General features: G+C 41.2%; 1 protein-coding gene across 2 annotated transcripts; it reads right to left on the reverse strand.

The window, feature by feature from the left end:
• Positions 1-8078: 8078 nt before the first annotated feature.
• On the reverse strand, positions 8079-13535 carry LOC146758059 (kinesin-like protein KIF20B). Of its 2 annotated transcripts, none has more exons than XM_085518300.1 (3): positions 13335-13535; positions 11920-12115; positions 8079-9477 (listed from the first exon to the last, which is right to left on the reverse strand). In XM_085518300.1, exons 1-3 carry the CDS (start codon positions 13485-13487, stop codon positions 8726-8728), a joined length of 1101 nt encoding a protein of 366 aa, XP_085374426.1. In that variant the 5' UTR covers positions 13488-13535; the 3' UTR covers positions 8079-8725. The 2 variants fall into 2 exon arrangements, with proteins under 2 accessions (XP_085374426.1, XP_085374425.1); XM_085518299.1 differs by having other exon boundaries at positions 8079-9480.
• Positions 13536-16968: the final 3433 nt, after the last annotated feature.

The raw sequence follows: 16968 nt of genomic DNA on the forward strand, positions 1-16968 counted from the left end.
CATTGGCTCCCTGGCTGACAGCCTTCCTGCAGGTGGGGAGTGGAATGCGGTGTGAGTCCTTCCTGCCCTGCAGACAGCCCCCTCCTCACAGGCACCTGTGCGTCCAGCTGTGCGTCCAGCTGTGCATCCAGCTGTGCGTCCAGCTGTGCGTCCAGCTGTGCGTCCAGCTGTGCATCCAGCTGTGCATCCTCCCTGTTCTCCCGGGCAGTGCATCCCAGCGCTGCTCTCTGCCCAGCCGCAGGGTAAGGTGACGACTGAGCTGCTGCTGTTCCCGTCAGCATGTAATACGTGCTGCCAGCCAGCCCAGATTAAGACCTTATAATAAGATTTCTGCATATATGCACACCTAGCTCACTCTGCCTGATTTATTGTTAATATGATATGATGGTTTCTGACCGCATGCTACTATTTTTAGTCATTTTCTTCCTCTGAAAGCCAGTAATGCAGGAAGCTCAGCCATCTCCAGTGTACCGCTGCTTTGCAGAGGAATACTCGTTCTTTCACTTAAGATGATTTTGTGCTCGTTGTTTTCCATTTAACGATGAGCGTGTGAACCATGGTGCTGGTTGTAACCTTATCCTGAGATGTTAGAGACCAGCGATCCTGCTTGAAATCCAGGGAGAGGCTCCAGCAAGACTAATTTGTATGTGTACAGCAGCATCATGTTCCATCATTACTAACTGTTTAAAATATATCTGGCTCCTATAACTGCTGGAAAATTATCCTTTGAAAGCAAGTATGAAGGGATTGGAAAAAATAGTAATGCTGTGCTCGGCTTTGCTCTCCCAGGACAAGTGGGAGTGGGCTCTTTGTTCTTCCAGTTCACCCATTGATTTCATTGTAGTGGGGTAGAAAAGAAAGGAAGATTTTCCCTTCAACATCATTTGAATTACCTGTTCCTGAGGCCTCACTTCTTGAGCCTGTCCAGGCTCCATGGCATCCCTTCCTTCTGTTCTGGTGCAGTTTGTAAACATATGTGTGGAAAATAGATAGCTGTGTGTTACTGTCAGTTAACATCTGCAATGTTGAAGTCACCCATAAGGACCAGGGCAGCTGGGTTTCAGGTCTCTCTCAGTTCCTTAGAGAACAGTGCCTCCATGTCCCCATGCTTGCTGGGTGGCCACTCCCACGGCACCCACTTTATTTGCTTGTCTTGACTTTCTGATGCAGGGGGAGACACTGGCTGGGAGATTCTGATGGAGGAACAGCCAAGAAGCGTTTTGGAGCCAGACAGAGTGAGGAGCCGTTGGGTCCCTGTGCCCAGAGCTGGTGTTCGATCTCCGTAGGAGATGGAGCAGGATATTGCTGCAGTGCACTCACCTGAGATGCTCTTCTTCCCTGAGAACACTTAGAGTGGCATTAATTTTTAATGCTGCTGTCTCTGTTTCTTCTCCACGTGGTCGGCTCATTGCTAGTTTGCAGTTTGTTTGAGTACTTTGAGGCTGCAAGACAGACAGGACTAAGAAGAGCCTTAGTGTGGAATGTTTAATCTTCCAATCGGTTTCACTAAACTAAACCAAAGCAACGGTAGCAAATCCAGGAATCCTATTAAAGTTGACCTACATAGTGGGAATAAAATTGGTCTCCTGCTTTCTTTTGCTTCCTGTTTTACTGTTGAGAGTTCTGTGAATGTTTTCCTTAGAGTCAGTTAAAGTTTATTGCTACTCCAAGCACAATTCCTGCCTGGCTGGGTGGCACACGCCTGGGTGGGGAGCTGGGAAGAGATGGGCACCTTGTGCCAGGAGAGCTGCACAAGAGTGAAAGCCAAGCAAGTGAGAAGGGAGAGGGATTTAGCGCTGGGCTGTAATTGGAAGTTTGTCAACAGAGCATTAGCATGGAGTGCTTCCAGCAAACCCTGAGAGGGGGCAGAGGGAAATACTGCTTTTCTTAGCATAGCTTCAACCAGTCCAAACCAAGTGAAATGGCTTCTTTAGGCCTGTTGCTCAGTGTGGCTGTCTTGGTTAGAACTTTTTCTTTTTTACTGATGCCCAGAGAAGACTGGCCGGGATTTTCTTGCTGTGAGGTCTCATCACTCACTGCTTCCATTCTGCACCAATTGAGGCATAACTCAACTTACAGAACTGAAAAAGTAAGACTCAAGTTTTTCTTAGCAGCTCTGGAGCTGAATGTGCCATCCTTATAGAATCACCTGTCAAAGTTGCTCTGGTTTTTACCATGTAACTCTCTACCCCTTCTCTGATGTGTGCCTGAAAAAACCTCTGGTCTGAGATCTGGGAAGTGGATTGCAAAGGAGACTGTGAGGTGTGACGGTTGTGGGTTGGTTTTCCACAAGGCTTTTATGTTTCCTGCAAAATTTAGATGCAACATCATTAATAGTGGGAACTTTCTGATGTCTGAAGGAGATTTCTGACGTAGGCACTTCTAAATGCGTGACCGTAGACACAGAATTTGGCTTTTCTGACATAAAACTAACAGGAATCCAAATTCAGCCTAGCATGATAAAGGTGTTGTTGAAGATGATGGAACCGTGTTGGTTTACATAACTTGCATTGGCCAGCAGATTATATCTTAATGATACACAAAGTACATCTTTTACTTTATTTTAGAAGATAAGTATTTCTAGCTTGAGTAAATGCTGTTTTAACTTAAAGCACATAGAAATTCTTATCTCTTGCTTTTTTTCTGTGTGTACATATATATATGTATATATACGCACACATAGTATAGGAGGAGAGAAGAGGAAAAGTCAAATACGTTTAGGTCTGTTCCTCATCCTTGCTTCCTTCTCTGGTTTTTCCCTGTACAGAAGTTCATAGAGTTTGAAGATGCACTGGAACAGCAGAAGAAAGAGCTACAAATCCAAGTGGAACACCTTGAATTTCAGACTCGACAGTTGGAGCTGAAGACCAAAAACTATGCAGATCAGAGTAAGCAAAGCTGTGCACCAGATACAATTATGTAGTTTGCTTTCCATGAGCATATACTTGCAGATATTCTTCATGTGCTGTTTTTTCTTGTTTGTTTTAATGTAGTTTGTGGAAAGCCTGAAATCTGTGGCTGTCCCTTTCTTTGGTATAAAAATCAGAGCAATCTACAGGGTGCGACATATCCACACTAGTGTAGTGCAGGTTTCATTGCTTCTCTTGCATGGAGCATGTCTAGATCTGTATGTTAGCTGATGGGTGGAATCTTTTCTTGGCAGTTTCACGACTGGAGGAGCGTGAATCAGAAATGAAGAAAGAGTATAATGCTTTACATCAGCGTCACACAGAGGTAAGCTGTTGCCTGATTCCTTCCAAATAAACAAACTCTTAGCTTACCCATAAAACCACATCAGAGAATTGGGTTTTTCATCCTGACAGTGACTAGAGCTTCAGAAACTTGAGAGCATCAACATTATCTGAAGGGAGGGTGCAAGGAGGATGAAGCCATGCTCTTTTCAGTGGTGCCCAGTGCCAGAACAAGAATCAGAGGGTGCAAACCGGAACACGGGAGGTTCTGTCTGAACATCAGATAGCACTTTTTAAAAGAAATTTTAAGGAATTGGAAGTAAATGCTGGAAAACAATATTCAAAAAACAGAAATAACAGAATATCCCAAGTTGGAAGGGACCCATAATGATCATGGAGTCCAATGGAGTCTTTTGTTTTATTCTGTTTGCCTCACGTATTTTTTCCTCTTCTCAGATGATCCAGACCTATGTGGAACACATCGAACGATCCAAGATGCAGCAGGTTGTGGGAAATAATCAAACTGAGGGCAGTGTACCTGGGAGAAGGTAGGGCCATAACCTCTCCATATAATGTTTGCCATCCAGGAACTTATCAAATGAGTGCATATTTGCAAGAGAAAGAAACCAAAGGATCTTTCCCTGTGGGCATGGATTGTACCTGAAGCTTTTTGTAATGGGTTGAGGGTGAGTTGTGGATAAGTTCTCTAAGGTTTGACAGAGAGGAGTTTTTTGTGTTCTGTTACAAAGCTTAGACTTCATTGTGCTGCTGCAGATGGACGTCTTCTGGAAAGCAACGTTTGTGTTCTCAGGTATCATGTATAAGACTGATCCATAAAATGGATGGGGATGGAAGAGAGTGTTCATTTGTGTGTGTCTGTGTGCATGTGTGATAGCCAGCGAAACTGGAGTAGTTAAACGCATTAGCCTTTATGTAACTTCTTCCCCAGTTTCTTAAGGGAAGATTTATCTGAGTCAGTCACTCAATAGATCTACTTATGCCCATGAAAGTGCTTTGTTTTTTTCCCCTCTGTTTTCATAGCACCAAAGTGATCAGAGCCAGCCTCTGTTTAAAGGAATGGCAGTAGCAGGAAATGAAGTGCAGTATATAAAACCACTCTATTAAAACCACATATAAAAAGATAATTTCAAATGAAGAAAAGAAGAAATATTCTTCCTATTTTATAAAAATAAGGTTATTTTAGTACCTTTTGTTTAGATCCGTAACATTTAAATACTAGTGTGTCCATTAGGTTTGGGATAAAGAAAGTGGAAGGAAGTGTCAGGTCTTGAAATAAACAATATAAGCTCTCTGGAAGCTGTGGCTTCCTTTTGCTGGGTTGGAGTGCCTGGGAAGGAATTCAGATCATCAAGGTTTTGGTTGTGTATTGTAAAACAGCAGAGGAGAGAGCAAGAGAGACACAAACTGCTCCCCGATTCCTTGCAGACGTGATGTTCCTTCCCCAGCCAGTGCTTGGCCTCCTGCCCGAGCATCGTGCTGTGAGGGGAAGGTTTGGGGGTCAGCCTCTGGTTCTGTACTGGTGCCTTACTGGTGTGCACACAGGGCTGCTGGGGGGAACGGGAGTTTTGTTCACAGCTGTTGGTAACGTAACATTGTGTTAGAAGGAAGGGAGGATGCTGAAGGAAAATGGGCTCTGTAACTGCAGAACATCCATGTTTGAGACTTCTGCTGGGCTGTGTGCCTCTGCTGTCAGATGTCTCTGTACAAGCTCTTAGGCACACCCATGGTGAAGGAGAAACAGGGTGGATTAGGTCTTTGTTCAGTCCAACTCACCTCTCCCACCTACCTGAAAGGTATGAATGTTTGTAGGAAGAACAGCTGTGCTGATGTGTGCGTTTCTGTCTTGTTGCCATCTCCATGTCTCAGCTGGGAACAGGGGGAGCTGGGAATTGCTGAGCTGGCAGGGTGCAGCATTGCAGGAAGCCAAGTGTCAGTGTGTGGTCCTGTTTCTTTTGTTCTGCAGAGAGCAGCTCAGCTCTCCTGCCATGGAGAATATCCAGCAGTGTTTCAGGGGCAGCAATATAGCAGTTTGAAGCAGTTATACCCTAAACTCCAGAGGCAGAGAGACTTATCTAGGCTTTCTCCTGCACAAACTCTGAAGGACAGCACAAATCTGTAGCGGATCTAAAAGGAACTGGAATAGGAACATTCTGATCTGGCTGAGTTCTTTCCATATAGTAAGTTCTCAGTGCTGTGTTTTCTGCAGAGCAGTAAATTGGTGTCATGTCAGAGAGTGGCTTAGAAAAATAAAACTGATTACAGAATACAGTGTAACCCTTTCCCATCTGAAGGTAATGCTTTTCTAGCAGACCAGTGGAAAAATATAGAAATCTATACAAGGAAAGAAGAGCAGAAGCTGGATGGTGGCCTCTGTAGGTGAATGGAGGCAGGCATGATGGGTATGGAAAGAGAAGATATGGGGTGAAAAGAACCAGTAGGTTGTTAGGATTGTGAGAGTGTGTGTTCCTGACAGCTCAATCAATAGGTTGTTTCTGTTTTCCTCTGCCCCAAACCAATCCTGATCACAGCTGTAATGGTTGGAGTGTGTTAGGCTGGTTGCCCCCCCACACCCCGTTCTCTGGTATGAAGGACAAACCTTGCACTGAGGATTGTCTCTATGTTGGAGGGATGCTATTCCATGTAACGTGTTGCTAGTTCCTGGAAGAATGGGAAGAAAGAGCAGCTCGCTGTGTCTGTCACAGCCCTTGCCAGGCCTCCATCTGAATCTGTAGGAACAGCAGCTGGGAAGTGGGTCGTTTTCCTTCATTTCAAGCTTTGGGCTGTTCATGTGTGCTGTATTTGTGTATGTTTGTGCCTTTGAGGGTTGTGTGGTCCTGTGTCTGCACAGCTGCGTGTGGGTGAACACCAGCACTTGTGAGTTGGTACACTGATGTGTTTTGGGGGGGATATGGGTGTAATCTCTCAATGTCTTCCTACATGTTTGTGAGTGCATTTGGTTACCTTCACCTGTGGATGTGCTTGGGTGTGTTTTATATGGTAGACTGTGTAAATACATATTTGCATAAGGCTGTAAATGCACCAAGGGTGCTTCCTTGTCACTTGAGAGAAGATGGTGCAAGAACTGCTGAGGGGTGTGTGTGTCTGCTGCCATCTGAGGAGGGGAATGGGTACAGTGCACACCTCCAAGTAGTATGAATAAAAGTGCATGCATTCGCTGTCTCTGATAGGGCTGCATGTTTGCATGACCTTCATTCTCTAATAGTTGTTGTTGTGTTTTTTTGTTGTTTTTTTTTGTCTTGCTTTTTGTGCAATTGCTGCTCTGTTTTGGCTGTTACGTTTGTCGCTGCAGTCATCGCCAGTCATGGAGGAAAAGGTAAATCCTACTGCTATTTGTTAATCATAGTTCTGGAGGTTGCTGTTGGGTGGTCGTGGTGTGATGCTGAAAGGTTCTGTGCTGGCCTATTTGCCCTCTTTGTGTACTGACATCTGCATTAGATTCACTCACATGGCACACTTCCCTTGGCTGGTGCAGAGGGAGCCAGCAAGCTGCTACATCAGGAAGGAGCTCATGCACCCAAAGCAGAAGGGGCAGAGGCTGGATTCCAAACTGGGATCATCCCTGTGTGATTGGACATTTGCACTTCACCTTCCAGATTACTTTAAAAAGTTGTCTTTTCTCCTTTAAATTAGAATCATCAAATCACCAAGGTTGGAAAAGATCCCCAATGATCCAAGTGTCCACCTACCACCAATATTTCCCTTCTAAACCATGCCCTGCCTACCGCATCTACACGTTTCTTGAGCACTTCCTATATGAGCACAAAATACTCCTCTTTTCTAAGCAGGGCAGGAAATGCGTGTCACCAGTAACTGTCAGAATGCACATCTGACTTTGGCTGAGGCAGTGAGTTCTGCACCCTCAGCCTACAAAGAGGGCTGTTGCCACCTTGCAATGATGGCAAACCTAGTAGTTCTGTTACATTTTCTAAGCTTTAAGGTCTTACAGGAGGAGCATTCTGATCCAGGTTTTGGCTACTGCAAGCCCTTATAGAGGCTTTTGCTGTTTTCCTCACAACATGAGGTGGAACTAACCAAGTGCTCAGAGTCCCCCTGGACCAGAAGGACGTGGATGTATGAAAGTCACTCCAAAGGGCTGTAGTCAGCACTGAAAATTTATAGCAACCCTGAGGATATTCTGAACTACTCTGGGGACTGGTAACACCAACGTCAGGACTGTGAAACTGAAGTTATCTTTCCTGCAGTTTTTCCTTGATGGGGCACAGAAAGCAGCCATTCCAAGCAGGAGCCATGCTGGCACAGCGGTGCAGTGCGCCGTGTCAGCTGGACAGTGCTCAGAATGGAAAGGCTGAGCATTGGTCTCTTCCGTTAGACATTTTGCTTTCACTTTGTAAATGAACTCTTTTCTGCCCCTGCCATGTCAGTGTGTTTGAGTCAGTCCTGGGGCAGCCTCAGATGCAGCTGCAGTTGTTTTTCACCCGTGGTCACAGATCACAGGATCACAGAACAGGTTGGGTTGAAGGGACTGCTGGAGGCTGCCGGTCCCACTGTGTGATGGTGGTAGCTGAGCTGAGTCTTGGTGAAATGATTGCTGTGTCCAGGAGCAGTGCTGTACTGGGCTGGCATGGAGCCTGATGGAGCAGGGAAGCAGATCGGTGTCTTGCAAGGAGGTGTTGACTGCTGCCCTGTTTCTGGAGTGTTCATGCTGACAAGCTACTTTCTTTTTTGAGTTCCCACCTCCACTGCTTGCTCTACATTTTCTCCCACTGGAACTTGGTCCCCAAATCTGTGGCAGCTTCCATATTGAGAATCAAATCCACAGCTTGCTGGTCACCTGCACTTGCCAGAAAGGAGAGTGATAAAGAAAAAGTAATACAGACATCTGGCTTTATGAGTGATGCATTTATTTATAAGTTTGTATAAATTCTGAATTTTGAGAAGACTGTAGTTGGATATGGAGGAGGAATCACAGAATGCAAGTATTACTTCTCTTGCTTAGTATTAGAAGTGATCCAAAACCCACTGATTTCTGCTGTTGGTGCAAACCAGGTTTGGGGTGGAATGTGCAGAAGTGGCGTGTAGGTGACTCACTTCAGCCTCTTTCTTCGTTCAATGATGCCCATTTTGTTGTGGGATTGTCTGCTGTGGCGTTTTCCCACGGTGCACCCATTTCTCAAAGGACACATTGGTTTGAATTTGCTCGGTTTCTTTGCACTTTTGCTTTTCCTTCAAACACTGCATGGGGGTGCTGATGTCAGTTGTGCCTGTCCTGGTCACTTGACCCCCTTTGACTTTCTAGGCAGATGGTTGGCTCTACCTGTAGACACTCTGGGTCTGAACAAACAGCACCATGGAGCTGTGGGTTTGGGAATCCACACAACTGCTAAGCTGGGGCAAGGAGTGCTGTTCAGTTTCTAATGACTAACATTTTGCATGAGCTAGTGTGCTGTTTCTTTTGTGTATGAAGCTCGTAAACAGCTAACAGATTGGCTTTCCCTCTCTCTCTGTTTCTCTGTTTAGCAGGAAGGAGCGTCCTAACTCTCTGAATGACGATTATGATTTTCAGCATTATTCAGTCCCGCCTTTAGGTTTTCATTGTCTTGAAGCAGTGCTTTGATGTGCTGACTTTTTTGTGAGGAAACATCAACAATACTTCTGCATACTTCCCAAATCCTTTCAAGACTATAGTTAAAGGAGAGGTCCTGCACAAGATCTGAGATGGAAGAAGTCTGTGACTGAATGCATCCAGAACTAATTTGAGATGTCCCTGGCTCATCTTTTTCACAGTCTGAGGAATCCTTTACACTGACAAAGTCAGTACCGATGGCGTGAAACTCTAAGTGACATTTGTATAATTCATCTAATTTGGTCCGCATTTCTTTTACTTGTGACACTTTATCAATTATATATTCTTTGGCAACTTCTATGTTGTTAGTTAGTTGGGCATTTTTGTTTTCAAGTGTCATATTTATAGATTTCTGTTCATCCAGTTCAGAAGCAATTTCCCGATAGTCAGCTTGACCCTGCAGAATTTGTTCACGGAGGACATCAGCTGTTTCTTCAGAAAAAGAAAGCTCAATACGCAGGCTTGTTACCTGCTTACTGAAATCTTCTTTTTTATTTTTTTCTCTTCTGCATTGTTCTTCAAGCACAGCTAAATGATGTTCCAAGATTTCAGTTCTTTCCCTCAGTGCTAGTACTTCCTTTCGGTACGTGGAGCACTTTTGCTTCATGTGTTCAATTTTCTTTTGCTCTACAGTGTTCTTTTTCTTTCTCTCATTTACAACTACTGTAAAACAAACAAACAAACAAACAAAAAAAAGGGAAAAGGAATGTAGCTCAGATTGATTAAAATCATTATTACATAGCAGTTCACAACACCAAGTAGCAACTTCTAAGTGAAAAACTGTCGTAATATGCAAGCCATGCCCTCACATCACATAGTATTTGATACTAGTGAAGGAATTAAAGTTCTCTGAACACGTAATCAGGTGCATCAGATTTCTATACAGAATTAACAGCAAATGGTTTTCAGTCTGGAAGAACACTTTTACCATGGCACTACTCAAACCTTCCACTCCACACCAGTAGAAAATATAATTAGATTTAAGAAACATGGGAACGAGATAGATAATTCACAGCTATATTCTTTCTATCTTCCGTGCTTCAGCAATCCCTATAAGGCAGCCAGGAATCACTCCATCTACATCTAAATGGTAGATAAACAGTTCTCTAAGAAATTTCATTCCAACTCACAGTCCTCTTACTTTCAAAAGAAAGATAAAACCCTGGACAAGTTGATCACTTAAGTGTTGATATCTGTCTCTCTTATTCAGTTGATCTCTAAACAAAATATGAGGATTCCTACTTCTGTCCACACTTACTCTTTTGCATATAAAGTTCATTCATAAAGTTGTACAAATTTGCAGATTCAAGTTTCCATAAATATTCCATTAGCTTGGGGCTGTTTTTTTCTTTAACTGGTGAGCAATTAGCTAAAATCACATGCATTTTCTTTCTATCAAAAGCGACTTCTGCTGTATTTCATCACTGCTTTAGAATCCAGTTATGTCCATTCCATAATATGCATACTTTAAGTATTAAAAAAAATAAATATAAGTCAAGACTTACTAGGGATTGGGTCACCACAACAATATATTCCATGGTGATTCTTGTACAGTCCTTTTATTACTACAACTACAGAAATGAAGAATTTTATAGTGCCCACGTGCAGCCTGCATTACATACAGATTCACATGTACTGCATGGAAACAGCCTCTTAACTCATCTAAGGAGTTTTATATACAGCCCTCAACTGATTTAAAAGTCATACTGAAGAAACAGCAGTGGCGTATTCCACCCCAAACCAGGTTTTGGGTTTTGACTGCTGCTCCCAGCAACACTAGTGAGGGGAATATGATTTATAAGTAATCTAAACACTTTATGCTGAAAACAACAAGCAAGCACTAAAGCAAGATAAATAAGACTAGGGAGAAGATGTGTAATGTTCAGTCTAGAAGCTCCTTACACAGGAAGTAGGGAAAAAGCATTATTACAGAGCATAGGAAACAAGACCTAAAGGCTCAGAGAATGGTGTAAATACCCTGAACTTTAAGCTGAGATAACCTAGCATCTCCTAAAACACTTTTGCTCGTGCTACTTATATAACTAATTCTACAAAAGAACCAGCACAACATACCTGTGCTCATTGTTCTACTGTGTATATTTAACATAGCTAAAGAATATATATTAAGCGGTTTTTGAAATTGGACGCTATTAATACTCACAAATAGAAGAAAATTTTAACATGATTGAATACTCAGTACTTCTTAACAGAAAACTTCATGCTGACATTGTGACTATCAGCTACCCATTTTAATTCCTATGTGGAGCATTGCTGTCATTAATTTTTAAATGAGAGCTTTGGTCATATGATTAGAACAAACCCACTACTATTTGGAGTATGGAGGAGTCCACATCCCTCCCTCAGTCTCTGGTAAGATGCTTATATGTGATGCCATTCAGTGGTCACATTAGGATTCAATATTTATGCCAAATAAAGGGACAAATCATCCAAGAACAGCATCTCATCCAAAGAAGGCCTTGACTTTCTCCCTTGCACATATTTTGCAAGAGGAATACAAGAAAGGAAGGGACTACAGCTAAGTTTTAGATTTTCCCTTCTACATTGTATATGCCTTCCGTAATTCTAGGAACACTGATGCTCAGCTGTGCCCAGAAGTGAAGTTAAATGCATCAGAGCTTATCCAAACCATTTTGCTCAAATATTGCCCATGAGTGAGCAATTAGCAGGTCGTCAACAATTTTGACAGTTGCTTCAGGAAAAACAAAACAAAACAAACAAAAAAAAGCACTTGAGCAGCTGATGCTACTCAGAAGATCAGCAACAGCAGTTGAAACAATCCTAAAGAAACTGCTTTAAAACTATTACCAAATCTGCAAGTGCATCAACAGATGCGGAAAAAGCAGCAAAAAGGAAAAAAATAGTGCAAAAAACTTTGATTCTTAAGCATTGAAAAATGAACAGCATAGGACCTTCTGAAAAAGGGATATTTACATAACAGTTACTTCTATTTACAGTTTAACACAGTGGCTTTTCTCCTTATACCATAAGGTACGCGCTTCACAGCCTTTTGCTTCCTATCCGGAATAGGAAGCAATTTATTGTTTTGGAAGACACCCTGTTCAACGATGGAAGAAACTGTACCTTTCTTTGGAGGTGGCTCTTCCACAGTAGGCTTATCCTCATCAGTACTGCGCTTTCTTCCCACTTCCAACTCAGTTTTCTCTTGTTTCAGTGCTTTAACTGAAAGCACTGAAAATTGGCTGCTTTCAGTTCCTTTATTAATGTTCTCTTCTGCCGGTTCTGCTTTAATGGCAGTTAAATGGTAGGTAGTCTTTTCCTGTATTGATATAAGATCAGTTACATTGAAGCTTAACAAAGGGAGCACTTAAGTCTCAGTAATCTTCTGTAGGCAAATATTTACACAAAACCATACAGCTAAAATATTTACCCAGTGACTCTATAGACATCAGTTACAAATTTCAATAGCAGACAGAACAAGTACACCTTCAGATAATGACAAGTGCAATACTTGGTAGAGTATACAAGGGAAAGCAAGAGCCTAGCAGGTTACAAAGTAAAAGACTTGCACACAATCAAGAGTTTACCAGTTTATCAAAGAATTTCCTGTTTCCAAGAAGTCAACATAATTACAAACATGGTCAAAGAGCAAATGGTCAGCTCTCATACAAGTTCATCACATCACACTTCTGCTAAGCTGCTAAAATCACTTTCATTGTGACAGATATAATCCAACCTTAAAGCTTAGTCAGCTCTGTCACGCATATTTTAGATTGTGTCCTTGACCACAAGCGAAGCTTCCTTACTTACAAGATGACGATTGTTAAGCCATGCTGGCACTGCCAAGGACTGATTATTCATCTTTAGTAACTTATGAAAAGAAAAGCCTCAGAAGTGTTCAGGCCACACAATCTCACAGATAGAGTTGGAGCCTTGTTCTTGGAAGAAGTAATAGGTGAGGACATGACTACTCATCACAGTCAGCTTTAATACCATGGAAATACTAAGTTGCAGTGATGCAGACAGTCAAAGACTAAGAAGGGTCAAGTTGCTAAGCTTACAAGGTTAGAGATCTGAGTGACAGAATTAACTATAAATGTTTTCAGAGCTACTTCAGGCTACCAAACATCAAAAAATGAACAAAAACCACCAGAAGTGGTATGCACACATACTTAATCAAGCTAGTCTTCACATATTCAGTAGCTCGTGGTACATTAGTCAGGATAAAGTTTTATGGACTGCATAGAACGTGGAGATATCCTGACCATTCATACTCGTACTTCCAACTCTACTCAGCATACTTTTACTGTTGCTCTTCCTCTGATGTAGGAGTGTGAGGCAGGAGTTAGTGGAACACACTGATATTTTTGTTGTTTGTGTTAACAACAACTACCTTCAGATAAATTTGAATTGTTTACAATTTCAAGCGAGTACCAGCTACATACAGAAAATCAGTTTTCCAAAAATGTGTTGATTACAAGCATAGAATTAGTGTTTTTCTTTTTTTGTATAAGGACACGGAGATGTGTAAAACTCACATAATCTTTTACTTTTTCTTCTAAATGAGATTTTAAGTCTTGTAGCTCTGTAATAATGTCATCTTTCTGCACCACGATGTCCATTAGCTCTCGAATCCTTTCATTTTGTGCATTCATTTTCTTGGAAATAAAAAATAAAAAAAATTCAGTCATCAGTTTCTAATGTAGTGTTAAGTAGCTGAATTACACAATGCATTAAAGGCAAATTAAGCTAAGCTCGGTAAGAAATCTATTAATGGAGCCTACTGGAATAGCATTTTAAGCTACCACAAGTTGGTATTAAAACAATTTTACACAACATCTTCTTGATAAAGTTACCTCAGTTGCTTCTTTAAGTTGCTCAACAGACTCATCCAATTTAATCACCTGCATTTCAAAGTCTGTAACACACAGAAAAGGTTGTATTACATAAGTAGCCAATAGATAGTTTATTAAGTAATCAATTTTTCCAGATATTCTAACGTTTAGGTAGCTTTTGAACAGATTAATTAATTTGCATGTGGTCTTCACTTATTGGGAGTGATTCAAAAGTTTTCTATATTTCTTGGAACGAAAACATTGCATCAACAAGACATAAAGAAGAGTAGAGATTACAATATATAAGTAAAAATCAAGATATAGACATTTAACCCCATACTTACGAAAGTGTAAAGCTGCTAGTTGCAGTTTAAAGGAGAGGGGGAAAAAAAGAAAAGAAAAGAAATAACCAAAAACCGTGGAATTGCTGAACCTGAATATACACAAGGAACAAACTATCACTTATCTACAGGCTATGGTTCCAAAGGTAGAACATCTCCTCTAATTCCTACTCAAACTGGTTATTTCTCTTTTAGATTAATGAACTATTTCTGTCTTCTACCTTTCACATCGCATAACTCACCTTTGTTCTTCTGCATCAGCTCTTCTTCAGTTTTAAGTAGTTTGGTGTTTTTCTCTGTTAGCTCTTCTTTGGTCTCCATCAGTTCAAAGTTAGTTTTCTCCAGCTGCTTTTCAAACCAGCCAATATCTTCCTTCGGGTCCTCCAGGGATACAATGGAACTATGTGCTGCCTCAGCTTGCTCTTTAATATCCATGACATCATAATGCACAGAATCAAGAATGCCCTCAGGATCAACAACAGGTGTCAGGCACTATGCTATGTTCTCCACCCTGAAACGTAATTTATAATCAGTTAAAACTGGTGAATAGCTGACTACATAATAGCTGTTATTTCTACAGATAGTCTGGATAGCCACTATGAAGACAGCCATACAAGAAGTTTTTAATTTCAGCTTCAAAACCCACCTCACAAATTCACATACAACATGACAGTGATTCGTATGGGGGGAAGATAAGTGGCATTCTAGTAACAGCTAATATATTTTATAGTATTTGATGTTTGGTCACTACTTAAACCAGTTTTCAAGAAAGTACAAAGGAGTTATTGCAGACTCCAATCCTGCTTTTAACCTCAAGAGTTTCACTAGGCCAACAATGTACAAGAACTGCCACTTCATGCAGCCATAGATTTCTGCTTTTTTTATGTTTTGAGTTTCCAGTTGCATTCAATGCAACTGATCATCATCTTTTCAGTTCTTTGTCTTGCAGCGCCACATCACCCTCATAGGCTGCTCCCTCTACTTTCACACTTAACCTCTTTCAGATAAGGCCACGATCCAAGGGCACACATCCATCAATTGTGCTTCAAACACAAACTCCCAGCACTTCAAAGTTTTCCATCAAGACTGTAGCACTGATCTGACAGCTTAACTTCTTCAGTGTTATATCATAGCACTCACTCCTACCCATTCCGCTTAACCCCCACTTTCCCACTGAAGCATCTGATGGCCATAACACAGCTTTTCAAACTCTTTACTGCTCCACTTCTTTTGTCAACACTTGAACTGGACAATATTCAAAATTACAACAGCAGCAACATATGGGGTAGCTGGATTTGCTTTCCTACATGGGATCATATTTTGAGAAGAGAGAAAAATTAAGTAAATAGCATAAAATCTCCTCCAGATGTAACAAGTTGCTTCTTGTTAGGTTGAATACTTTTTAGGAATGAGATTCTCAGAAGATGCTTATGCCCTCACGCCCCAAAGAAACACAAAGACCCCAGTAGAGATTTTTAGAAAACTCTGTAGGAAAATTAAGCTCAACTAAAACACTAAATTAAAAAACCTGACTGCTGTATGGAGACAAACACCCAGATTCACTACAGATACTACACAAATAGATTCATATTCTTAGAAGAACAGAATTTTTTCTTTAAATGCAAATCATAAGTACTGATCAACAAAATAGACTACAACATACTCACTTTTTGTGCAATAGCTGAGAATCTTAGCACATTGAGTGTTTCTTCATAGGTTGAAGCACACTGGCTGATGTTTGCTAACATGTGTATCTTCCCTTTTCCACTGAAGAATCCCTGAAGAAAGTGTGTTAACTTACTTTCACCACGCGGTATGTGCTGCTGCACCCTTTGAAGACAAAAAGCACAACAAATCCCATTAGCAGAAGTTAACAACTTCATTTCAATGTGAGAGCTATCCAAGTGGAAGACAACACATTAATAACTGCACTAGTCTTTAAATCATTTTGAGTTGTGGGTTGTTTTGAATTTAATCTTTTTGCTAGTTTGCAGTCAGGTTGTATGATTGTTCCAGCTACTATGCAGCCATTATCTTCTTAGACAACCCACGAGAACATTTAAAACAAAAAGTACATTCAACATCCAGCCTAAGATAGGTCATACAGCCTCACGTTAGCTTAAATTCTCTCTCACCTTTCTCTTTCCCTTACCACATCTGGCAAACTGACCTATCTACTTCTAAGAAAACAGTACCCAACAAAACCAGAGATAACCACTCTCTCAGTATATTGTCTCTAGGAAAGGACGATAGTAAATACTTTGGAAATAAAGAAGCATATACTTATCACAACATCTCTGGTGTTTCCTAAACCAAGGTTAAGCCACTGAATCAAACAGCTGGTGATGTACAGAAAATTAGGAGAGAACTCCTAAAGCGTGACTAAACACACTGTTCTCTAGTGAGGTTACCTGCTGGACTCTTTACAGCTACTGAATTCTGCAAACAGAGCTAAAAGCTTCACATAGCTACGCTCCTTTCACAACACACGTGACCCATAAGTAGCTTTAGTGCAGGAGTGGTAAATGAGTTCTTATTTTAAAGAAAATTACTATCAAAGTCATCACTACATTTCCCCCATATTGTTAAAATTTCAAGTGATCAGGACCAACAAATAAAACAGTTCTGAATAAATCAAAGCACTTTAAGCAGCAGCTAATTTTAAGGAATCCTTCTTCCCTAGAAAGGACAGACAGATAAGAGACTAATCCAGTAGCAAGGCCTATTTTCATCTACTTTTAAGCATAACAGAATTTGAATAGGCTACCAGGCACAGTGTGGCATTTCATGAACACAGAGCTCACCTAATCTTTGGGACAGAAAGACACCTTCAAATGAGAATCAGCAGAGAATTCTGCAATTATATCCAGCTGTGATTGTAAATAAATACTACATTGTTTAAAATACAGAAAGCTCTGTCTGCACTCATTTAGAGCACAACCTCAGACAGAAGTAGCAAGCAGGCTTTCTTCTCTCTGAATTTGGTTAGCTAGATC

Source organism: Coturnix japonica, chromosome 17 (genome assembly GCF_054131305.1).
Source record: "Coturnix japonica strain WE chromosome 17, WE-NBRP24, whole genome shotgun sequence".
NCBI classification, from domain to species: domain Eukaryota; kingdom Metazoa; phylum Chordata; class Aves; order Galliformes; family Phasianidae; genus Coturnix; species Coturnix japonica.

Bases quoted from the DNA above. Each gene is read 5' to 3' on its own strand.
- LOC146758059 (XM_085518299.1), bottom strand. From the start codon at position 13,487: ATGACTGAATTTTTTTTATTTTTTATTTCCAAGAAAATGAATGCACAA. The intron at 12,116-13,334 runs GTGAGTTTTACA...ATATCAATACAG, and splicing joins AAGAAAAAGTAAAAGATTAT to GAAAAGACTACCTACCATTT. The intron at 9,481-11,919 runs GTACAGTTTCTT...TTTGTTTTACAG, and splicing joins AGAGCCACCTCCAAAGAAAG to TAGTTGTAAATGAGAGAAAG.